This window comes from Oncorhynchus keta, unplaced genomic scaffold (genome assembly GCF_023373465.1).
Source record: "Oncorhynchus keta strain PuntledgeMale-10-30-2019 unplaced genomic scaffold, Oket_V2 Un_scaffold_515_pilon_pilon, whole genome shotgun sequence".
Taxonomy (NCBI): domain Eukaryota; kingdom Metazoa; phylum Chordata; class Actinopteri; order Salmoniformes; family Salmonidae; genus Oncorhynchus; species Oncorhynchus keta.
In genome coordinates this window covers 1,885,827-1,897,227 of record NW_026290954.1, presented here as the reverse complement: position 1 = coordinate 1,897,227, position 11,401 = coordinate 1,885,827, and the positions used below count along the sequence as shown (strand labels likewise).

The 11,401-nt window shown below is 44.4% G+C and overlaps 1 protein-coding gene across 2 annotated transcripts; it reads right to left on the bottom strand.

Annotated features, from left to right (window-relative positions):
• Positions 1-908: 908 nt before the first annotated feature.
• Positions 909-10,496, bottom strand: si:ch73-206p6.1 (phospholipid scramblase 1). Of its 2 annotated transcripts, none has more exons than XM_052516603.1 (7): positions 10,391-10,496; positions 9,551-9,650; positions 9,415-9,457; positions 8,891-9,111; positions 3,009-3,170; positions 2,147-2,308; positions 909-1,713 (listed from the first exon to the last, which is right to left on the bottom strand). In XM_052516603.1, exons 2-7 carry the CDS (start codon positions 9,617-9,619, stop codon positions 1,678-1,680), a joined length of 693 nt encoding a protein of 230 aa, XP_052372563.1. In that variant the 5' UTR covers positions 9,620-9,650; positions 10,391-10,496; the 3' UTR covers positions 909-1,677. The 2 variants fall into 2 exon arrangements, with proteins under 2 accessions (XP_052372563.1, XP_052372565.1); XM_052516605.1 differs by lacking the exon at positions 10,391-10,496 and adding an exon at positions 10,055-10,311.
• Positions 10,497-11,401: the final 905 nt, after the last annotated feature.

Sequence of the window (11,401 nt, the reverse complement as noted above, 5' to 3'; positions counted from 1 at the left end):
TGATGAGCTGTTCAGGAGTCTTATGGCTTGGGGGTAAAAGCTGTTGAGAAGCCTTTTGGTCCTAGACTTGGCACTCTGGTACCGCTTGACATGCGGTAGTAGAGAGAACAGTCTATGACTGGGGTGGCTGGGGTCTTTGACAGTTGTTAGGGCCTTCCTCTGACACCGCCTGGTGTAGAGGTCCTGGATGGCAGGCAGCTTTGCCCCAGTGGTGTACTGGGCCGTACGCACTACCCTCTGTAGTGCCTTGCGTCGGAGGCCGATCAGTTGCCATACCAGGGAGAGATGCAACCAGTCAGGATGCTCTCGATGTTGCAGCTGTAGAACTTTTTGAGGATCTGAGGACCCATGCCAAATCTTTTTAGTTTCCTGAGGGGGAATAGGCTTTGTCGTGCCCTCTTCACGACTGTCTTGTTTGTTGGTGATGTGGACACCAAGGAACTTGAAGCTCTCAACCTGCTCCACTACAGCTCCGTCGATGAGAATGGGGACATGCTCGGTGCTCCTTTTCCTGTAGTCCACAATCATCTCCTTAGTCTTGGCTACGTTGAGAAATAGGTTGTTATTCTTGCAACCCCTGACCAGGTCTCTGACCTCCTCCCTATAGGCTGTCTCATCGTTGTCTGTGATCAGGCCTACCACCGTTGTGTCGTCTACAACCTTAATGATGGTGTTGGAGTCGTATGTGGCCATGCAGTCGTGGGTGAACAGGGAGTACAGGAGGGGACCGAGCACGCACCCCTGGGGAGCTCCAGATGTGTTGCTACCTTCCCTCACCACCTTCAAGTATACAGTTTTGTCCCCCCAAAATGTTATCAATTTTCCTCAAAACACATTTTTAGATTTTAGTGTTTACATTACTGTATTTATACTTGAGATATCACTTTTCAAAAGTAAAAGTTCAGAAATCACTGGAGGATGTTTTTAATACTGAACATTATGTCAACTTTCCCACAAATTACAATCACATGAAAACAATATTAAGCTACATAAATACACAAATAAATAAATTAAATATCAAAAGTCTCAAAATACTACGTACAAAAGTTGTCTCGAGCAAAACACAGTAGCATATAACTTAACCAACTTAAACAATAACTTAAAGGTAACTTAATATACTGTTGACACAAGAACATATTAAGGTCTTCCGATTTACCAAAAAATATAACATGTTTTTGTAGATTTCTTCTTTAAGCTACATAGCATTTCTTCATCTCTGCTCTCCTTCCCTTTCCACATTCCCTTCAGCATAGTGGTTGAGATAAAGATTCATTTTATTTTCACATGTGGCAAATGAGTGAAGTGGTACCACACAACCCTTTTTATCAGACTGAGGGGTTGTGGGCAACGCAACCACAATGTACACACTGTAAAAACACACACACTCCTTTATATACAATCTCTAAATATATAACAATGGACACTGACACACACACACCTGGTTTGACTGATTTAGCTGCAATGTGTACCAACCCCAGAAGCTAAAACGAGTACCAGCGGCCATTACATTACATTCACCTGTAATCCCTTGGTAGATCTATTTCTATGGTTCTTACCATGCCAACAAGATGAATCCCACACATAGCACCATGTCTATCTGAGACCTTGTCCATGACCAGCAGGAAGTTATAGCTCCAGGAGTGCAGACTGTCTGAGATGTAGACTACTCCTCAGCTGCTAGGGTTGGTTACCGCTCTCAAAGAACATGAAATCCTGAAAGAAAACATGCAATCGCCATCAAAAACAGCTACATATACCATTAGAATAGAATAAAGAATAGCACAGCATAGCCAACCACAGCATAGCATAGCCAACCACAGCATAGCATAGCCAACCACAGCATAGCTTAGCATAGCATAGCAAACCACAGCATAGCATAGCAAACCACAGCATAGCAAAGCAAATCACAGCATATTTTAGCATAGCATAGCAAACCAGAGCATAGCTCATAGCATATAGGGAAACCTAGTCAGTTGTACAATTGAATGCATTCAACTGAAATGTGTCTTCCCCATTTAACCCAACCACTCTGAACCAGAGAGGTGCGGAGGTCTGCCTTAATCGACATCCACGTCAACATAGAAAACCACAGTATAGCTTAGCATAGCATAGCACATCATAGCATGAAGTAAAATACTAGACTTACGACGAGGAAACAAGCTCCTATCATCACAGCCTTCATCTTCACGTCAAGATCCATGGGGAACTGGATCCCAAAGTTATCAGCGTCCGTGAACGCCTCACGGAGTAGACCGGTCCACTGTTTACTGATCTTCCCTATCTTATCCACTTCATCCATGGTCACGATCTGGAGAGGAGGCAACAGTCACTTTACACACAGAGAGATTTACATTTACATTACATTTAAGTAATTTAGCAGATGCTCTTATCCAGAGCGACTTACAAATTGGTGCATACACCTTATGACATCCAGTGGAACAGCCACTTGCATCTAAATCTTTTTTTGGGGGGTGAGAAGGATTACTTACCCTTACTTGAAGCTGAATCACCCCCCCACGTACTCGGCGTGATCAAATAACATGCTATCTTCCGGGAGATGGAAAGTGATGAAATGGAGAACTTGTTAAACTTGTTTGGCTAGATTCCATTTTATCGTAGCATATTTGCTTTACTAGTCTGCCTGCTGTCCAATCACAATCTTCTACATAATATCAACGTAGTTTTTTTTCTGAGATCATCTTTAGTTTCTCCTGAAATAAATTCAAACTTTGAAGGAATTTGAATGGCAATATTATGCTTTTGGCTATAAAATCTTCTCCATCACAGTAAAGTTCAATGTCTTTGAGCCAAACATCCTTCAGAGCCTAAAGAACCAGCATGGCAAGAAAGGCAACATGGTAACTCTGTCCCACAAAAACATTTAACATTTATTATTCTGTTTGCATAGATTTCATCATGTTCAGTGTGTGTGTGTGTGTGTGTGTGTGTGTGTGTGTGTGTGTGTGTGTGTGTGTGTGTGTGTGTGTGTGTGTGTGTGTGTGACACACCTCAAAGTCAACGTCAGGCAAGCAACTCCAGCCACAGAAGGGTCCGTGCAGCCTCAGCACAGCCTCTCTGTGTTCATTCTCTATGATGAACTTGGGGGAGATGGGGTGCCACTGCTGGACCACGTAGCCTACCGTGTTCCCTGGGGGGGCCTGCACCTCCAGCTGAGACAGGGGCGGTGGGGGTAATATAACAGAGAGGGGTGGTGGTGTAATGTAATAGAGAGGGGTGGTGGGGGTAATATAATAGAGAGGGGTGGGGGTAATATAATAGAGAGGGGTGGTGGGGGTAATATAACAGAGAGGGTGGTGGTGTAATGTAATAGAGAGGGGTGGTGGGGTAATATAATAGAGAGGGGTGGGGGTAATATAATAGAGAGGGTGGTGGGGGTAATAGAATAGAGAGGGGTGGTGGGGTAATATAATAGAGAGGGGTGGTGGGGTAATATAATAGAGAGGGGTGGGGGGTAATATAATAGAGAGGGGTGGGGGCAATATTATAGAGAGGGGTGGTGGGGGGTAATAGAATAGAGAGGGGTGGTGGGGTAATATAACAGAGAGGGGTGGTGGTGTAATGTAACAGAGAGGGGTGGTGGGGGGAATATAATAGAGAGGGGTGGGGGTAATATAATAGAGAGGGGTGGGGTAATAGAATAGAGAGGGGTGGTGGGGTAATATAATAGAGAGGGGTGGTGGGTAATATAATAGAGAGGGGTGGTGGGGTAATATAACAGAGAGGGTGAGGGGGCAATATAATAGAGAGGGGTGGGGGTAATATAATAGAGAGGGGTGGTGGGGGTAATATAACAGAGAGGGGTGGTGGTGTAATGTAATAGAGAGGGGTGGTGGGGGTAATATAATAGAGAGGGGTGGGGGTAATATAATAGAGAGGGGTGGTGGGGGTAATAGAATAGAGAGGGGTGGTGGGGTAATATAATAGAGAGGGGTGGTGGGGTAATATAATAGAGAGGGGTGGTGGGGTAATATAACAGAGAGGGGTGGTGGTGTAATGTAATAGAGAGGGGGTGGTGGGATAATATAATAGAGAGGGGTGGTGGGGGTAATATAATAGAGAGGGGTGGGGGTAATATAACAGAGAGGGGTGGTGGGGTAATATAATAGAGAGGGGTGGGGGTAACATAATAGAGAGGGGTGGTGGGGGTAATAGAATAGAGAGGGGTGGTGGGGTAATATAATAGAGAGGGGTGGTGGGGTAATATAATAGAGAGGGGTGGTGGGGTAATATAATAGAGAGGGGTGGGGGGTAATATAATAGAGAGGGGTGGGGGGTAATATAATAGAGAGGGGTGGTGGGGGTAATATAACAGAGAGGGGTGGTGGTGTAATGTAATAGAGAGGGGTGGTGGGGGTAATATAATAGAGAGGGGGGGGGGGTAATATAATAGAGAGGGGTGGTGGGGTAATAGAATAGAGAGGGGTGGTGGGGTAATATAATAGAGAGGGGTGGTGGGGTAATATAATAGAGAGGGGTGGTGGGGGTAATATAACAGAGAGGGGTGGTGGTGTAATGTAATAGAGAGGGGTGGTGGGGGTAATATAATAGAGAGGGGTGGGGGGTAATATAATAGAGAGGGGTGGTGGGGGTAATATAACAGAGAGGGGTGGTGGTGTAATGTAATAGAGAGGGGTGGTGGGGTAATATAACAGAGAGGGGTGGGGGGTAATATAATAGAGAGGGTGGTGGGGTAATAGAACAGAGAGGGGTGGTGGGGTAATATAATAGAGAGGGGTGGGGGGGGTAATATAATAGAGAGGGGTGGGGGGTAATATTATAGAGAGGGGTGGTGGGGGTAATAGAATAGAGAGGGGTGGTGGGGTAATATAACAGAGAGGGGTGGTGGTGTAATGTAATAGAGAGGGGTGGTGGGGGTAATATAATAGAGAGGGGTGGGGGGTAATAGAATAGAGAGGGGTGGTGGGGTAATATAATATAGAGGGGTGGTGGGGTAATATAATAGAGAGGGGTGGTGGGGTAATATAATAGAGAGGTGTGGGGGGGTAATATAATAGAGAGTGGTGGGGGGTAATATAATGAGAGGGGTGGTGGGGGTAATAGAATAGAGAGGGGTGGTGGGGTAATATAACAGAGAGGGGTGGGGGGGTAATATAACAGAGAGGGGTGGTGGGGTAATATAATAGAGAGGGGTGGGGGGGTAATATAATAGACAGGGGTGGTTGGGTAATATAATAGAGAGGGGGGGTTGGGTAATATAATAGAGAGGGGGGTAATATAATAGAGAGGGTGTCTATAATATAATAGACAGGGGTGGTTGGGTAATCTAATAGAGAGGGGTGGTGGGGTAATATAATAGAGAGGGTGGTTTGGTAATATAATAGAGAGGGGTGGTGGGGTAATAGAATAGAGAGGGGTGGTGGGGTAATATAATAGAGAGGGGTGGTGGGGGTAATATAATAGAGAGGGGGGGTGGGGTAATATAATAGAGAGGGGTGGGGGGGGGGTAATATAACAGAGAGGGGTGGTGGGGCTTATAATAGAGAGGGGTGGGGGTAATATAATAGAGAGGGGTGGTGGTGGGGTAATATAATAGAGAGGGGTGGTGGGGGTAATATAATAGAGAGGGGTGGGGGTAATATAATAGAGAGGGGTGGTGGTGGGGTAATATAATAGAGAGGGGTGGTGGTGGGGTAATATAATAGAGAGGGGTGGTGGGGTAATATAATAGAGAGGGGGGGGGGTAATATAACAGAGAGGTGGGGGGTAATATAACAGAGAGGGGTGGTGGTGGGGGTAATATAACAGAGAGGGGTGGTGGGGTAATATAATAGAGAGGGGTGGGGGTAATATAATAGAGAGGGGTGGTGGTGGGGTAACATAATAGAGAGGGGTGGTGGGGTAATATAATAGAGAGGGGTGGGGGCAATATAATAGAGAGGGGTGGTGGTGGGGTAATATAATAGAGAGGGGTGGTGGGGTAATATAATAGAGAGGGGTGGGGGTAATATAATAGAGCGGGGTGGTGGGGTAATATAATAGAGAGGGGTGGTGGTGGGGTAATATAATCCAGAGGGGTGGTGGTGGGGCAAAACAACAGAGAGGGGTGGTGGGGTAATATAACAGAGAGGGGTGGGGGGTAATATAATAGAGAGGGGTGGTGGGGTAATATAATAGAGAGGGGTGGTGGGGGCAATATAATAGAGAGGGGTGGTGGATAATATAATAGAGAGGGGTGGTGGGGCAAAATAATAGAGAGGGGTGGTGGGGTAATATAATAGAGAGGGGTGGGGGGGGTAATATAATAGAGAGGGGTGGTGGGGTAATATAATAGAGAGGGGTGGTGGGGTAATATAATAGAGAGGGGTGGTGGGGGCAATATAATAGAGAGGGTGGTGGGGTAATATAAATAGAGAGGGGTGGTGGGGCCATATAATAGAGAGGGGTGGTGGGGGTAACTTAATAGAGAGGGGTGGTGGGGTAATATAATAGAGAGGGTGGTGGGGGTAATATAATAGAGAGGGTGGTGGGGTAATATAATAGAGAGGGGTGGTGGGGTAATATAATAGAGAGGGGTGGTGGGGTAATATAATAGAGAGGGGGGGGGGGGGTAAAATAATAGAGAGGGGTGGGGGGTAATATAATAAAGATTGTGGGGTAATATAATAGAGAGGGGTGGGGGGTAATATAATAGAGAGGGGTGGGGGGTAATATAATAGAGAGGGGTGGTGGGGTAATATAATAGAGAGGGGGGGGGGGTAATATAATAGAGAGGGTGGTGGGATAATATAATAGAGAGGGGTGGTGGGGTAAAATAATAGAGAGGGTTGGTGGGGTAATATAACAGAGAGGGGTGGGGGTAATATAATAAAGATTGTGGGTAATATAATAGAGAGGGGTGGGGGGTAATATAATAGAGAGGGGTGGGGGTAATATAATAGAGAGGGGTGGTGGGGTAATATAATAGAGAGGGGTGGTGGGGTAATATAATAGAGAGGGGTGGGGGGGTAATATAATAGAGAGGGGTGGGGGCAATATAATAGAGAGGGGTGGGGGGCAATATAATAGAGAGGGGTGGTGTGGGGTAATATAATAGAGAGGGGTGGTGGGGGTAATATAATAGAGAGGGGTGGGGGGTAATATAATAGAGAGGGGTGGTGGTGGGGTAATATAATAGAGAGGGGTGGTGGGGGTAATATAATAGAGAGGGGTGGGGGGTTAATATAATAGAGAGGGGTGGTGGTGGGGTAATATAATAGAGAGGGGTGGTGGGGTAATATAATAGAGAGGGGTGGGGGTAATATAATAGAGCGGGGTGGTGGGGTAATATAATAGAGTGGGGTGGTGGTGGGGTAATATAATAGAGAGGGGTGGTGGTGGGGTAAAATAATAGAGAGGGGTGGTGGGGTAATATAATAGAGAGGGGTGGTGGTGGGGTAATATAATAGAGAGGGGTGGTGGGGGTAATATAATAGAGAGGGGTGGGGGGGTAAAATAATAGAGAGGGGGTGGTGGGGTAATATAATAGAGAGGGGTGGTGGGGTAATATAATAGAGAGGGGTGGGGGTAATATAATAGAGAGGGGTGGGGGGTAATATAATAGAGCGGGGTGGGGGTAATATAATAGAGTGGGGGGGGTAATATAATAGAGAGGGGTGGGGGTAATATAATAGAGCGGGGTGGTGGGGGGTAATATAATAGAGTGGGGTGGTGGTGGGGTAATATAATAGAGAGGGGGTGGTGGGGTAAAATAATAGAGAGGGGTGGGGGGGTAATATAATAGAGAGGGGTGGTGGTGGGGTAATATAATAGAGAGGGGTGGGGGGTAATATAATAGAGAGGGGTGGTGGGGTAATATAATAGAGAGGGGTGGTGGGGTAAAATAATAGAGAGGGGTGGGGGGGTAATATAATAGAGAGGGGTGGTGGGGTAATATAATAGAGAGGGGTGGGGGGTAATATAATAGAGAGGGGGGGGGGGTAATATAATAGAGAGGGGTGGTGGGGTAATATAATAGAGAGGGGTGGTGGGATAATATAATAGAGAGGGGTGGGGGGGGGGTAATATAATAAAGATTGTGGGGTAATATAATAGAGAGGGGTGGGGGGGGGTAATATAATAAAGATTGTGGGGTAATATAATAGAGATTGTGGGGTAATATAATAGAGAGGGGTGGGGGGTAATATAATAACGATTGTGGGGTAATATAATAGAGATTGTGAAGGGGGTAATATAATAGAGATTGTGAATGGGGGGGGGGGTAATATAATAGAGAGGGGTGAGGGGTAATATAATAAAGATTGTGGGGTAATATAATAGAGAGGGGTGGGGGGTAATATAATAGAGATTGTGAAGGGGGGGTAATATAATAGAGATTGTGAAGGGGGCGTAATATAATAGAGAGGGGTGAGGGGGGGGTAATATAATAAAGATTGTGGGGTAATATAATAGAGAGGGGTGGGGGGTAATATAATAGAGAGGGGTGAGGGGGGGGGTAATATAATAAAGATTGTGGGGTAATATAATAGAGAGGGGGGGGGTAATATAATAGAGAGGGGTGAGGGGGGGGTAATATAATAAAGATTGTGGGGTAATATAATAGAGAGGGGTGGGGGGTAATATAATAGAGATTGTGAAGGGGGGTGGTAGTTAAGAAGGAAACAAGGACGGAAGGAAGGAAACATGCTTGAGAGTTAAAGAACTATATCTCTGAACAGAAACCATGAGGTCTGTGTGATGAAACATGAAGCTGCATTTCCTATAGGTGTAATACATTTAGAAAGGGGATCTGACCTATCAGTAACCAGTTCTAGGGAAGAGTCTTAGAGACTGAAGTCAACTCACCTCTTGGGGATCTGACCTATCAGTAACCAGTTCTAGGGAAGAGTCTCAGAGACTGAAGTCAACTCACCTCTTGCAGACAGCAGGGGAAGAAACAGGACATGCACTTGAGAGGTCTGGTAACTGTGATGACCTCCTGTCCAAAGTTGTCAAGGACTTTTATTGTGAAGGATCGTAAGGGTCCGCAGCACTGCCTGCTAAGACAGTCATTCTCCTCCACAGCATAGAACACGTTCTGACCCATGGCATTACGCACCTCATACTTGTTGTTGCTCTCAAAGCCAGCCAGGGCTGTGGGGTCACACACACACACGTACACACACACACAAACACACACGCACACGTACACACACACACACACACACACACACACACACACACACACACACACACACACACACACACACACACACACACACACACACACACACACACACACACACACACACACACACGCGCATACACACGCACACACACAGACACACAGACACACGTACACACACAGGCGTACACACACGTACACAAATCTCAAATCTATGAAGACCATCATCAAAATAGTGATTCTTGTTTTTGTAAATTATTTTTTGTACATACCTTCAATAAACTCGACTTTCTGTTTGATGAGTAGCTGATCAACCTAAATCAAGGTGCAAACAATATAAATGTTCTATAGGACTAAATTAAACAGAATCGCCATGACAACATCATGGAATAGGATGAGAGGACTCACCTGTGTTAGATACTCTAGTCCGGGTGGGCATCCCGGCAGGCCAGGGTTCGGGACCTGGTACGTGTTCATCCTAATGGAAGCTGGTCAAGCTGCTATTCAACTGTAGAAACCATGGTTACAACGTTACGAATGGAATCAAAGGCGATCTGGCGCCACCTACTGTTGGTTTATAAGATCAACACAATCACATAAATAAATAAAAACGTACATAAATGACTCCATTTGATATAATGTATCGTTTTATTGTAGCCTTGTGTTTCTTATAGTCATAGATTGACTACACATGTAAATACAACCAACAGGCCAACAGCCTAATCGGTGTTCTCTTCGGGAATGTCAGCAGGTGTAGTCTATTGCAGACTCGAATAACATCCCAATAAACGGATATACCGTACCTATGCGTGAAAGAATAAACGGACAATTCTTCTCTGACAATAGGCAATATATCTTGGAAGGGAAATGGTTTCAGCTGATAAGTCGGCAAGAAAACAAAACATGACAAACCTTTTACTAAGCCGTCATAGTAGCCTACATTGTGATACGCCCATCCAAGCATTAAGCGTTCAGCATCTCAACAATGTCGCAAAGTAGAAACCAAGTCAACTGGTTTGTAGTAATCTACCTGTGTCTGGGTTCAGATTAAAACGCACTCAATGATGAGTAGGTTAAACACTGTCAAATTCAAATCTGGGAGGATGCGGGTGTTTACGTGATAGAACATAAACGATAGCCTATTAGACTATAACAATGACACGGAATGATGAATTGATCTTTTACGATCAAACCAGAATAAATAAAGCAAGGTAAACTACGAATGTTGAATCTGCTCTAAAGACTCACCCATATATTCTGGAAGAGAAATATAACAGTCCGCTTCACGAGCTCAGAATAAAACCTTTAATCTCATTGGAGAATACAGATGTCTTTCCCACCCGCATTAGCCAATGGTAAACCGAGGCATTGAAAACCCAGGAAGTATTTTCTGTCACGCGTTTTAATGTCATTACAGCGCATGCTCGTCTAGCCAGACGAGTAAAGTAGGTCAAACCACAGGTCTTAACTGGTTTATTGGTTTTACCATTAATGGCCTAAAGTATTAAGTGGTGTGATCTTATGAAATACAACTTACCAATGCATGTAGAAACCTAATCAACAGGCAATTATTAAAATATAATATTATTAAAATATGTTTGTGTAATAACTCCTGTTATTCGTGTTTTTTATTAGGGACCCTGAAAAAGAATACATCGAGAGCCAAGGAGGGGGACCCAGGTCTAAAATGCTTCAATATTCAATGGTAAAGTGAAAATGAAAATAGGTTATTGAAAAGCGAAAATTATCAAATAAAAGATTAAACATAAAAGTTAAGTGCTAAAAAGTCAAAATCGGAATAACAATCATGGTTCGATAGACAATTAAACAACAGGTATGCTAATGATCATGGTTCATTATAGGTAACCAACAGGTATGCCAATGATCATGGTTCATTATAGGTAACCAACAGGTATGCTAATGATCATGGTTCATTATAGGTAACCAACAGGTATGCTAATGATCATGGTTCATTACACAGCTAACCAACACTTATGCTAATGATCATGGTTCATTACACAGCTAACCAACACTTATGCTAATGATCATGGTTCATTACACAGCTAACCAACACTTATGCTAATGATCATGGTTCATTACACAGCTAACCAACACTTATGCTAATGATCATGGTTCATTACACAGCTAACCAACACTTATGCTAATGATCATGGTTCATTATAGGTAACCAACACTTATGCTAATGATCATGGTTCATTACAGGTAACCAACAGGTATGCTGATGATCATGGTTCATTA

Excerpts from the sequence above, each read along its gene's own strand:
- si:ch73-206p6.1 (XM_052516603.1), bottom strand. The coding sequence starts at position 9,619 with ATGAACACGTACCAGGTCCCGAACCCTGGCCTGCCGGGATGCCCACCC. Across the intron at positions 3,171-8,890 it reads TCCCCTGCTGTCTGCAAGAG|CTGGAGGTGCAGGCCCCCCC; the intron begins GTGAGTTGACTT and ends CCCCTGTCTCAG. Across the intron at positions 1,714-2,146 it reads TAGGAGCTTGTTTCCTCGTC|GATTTCATGTTCTTTGAGAG; the intron begins GTAAGTCTAGTA and ends GTTTTCTTTCAG.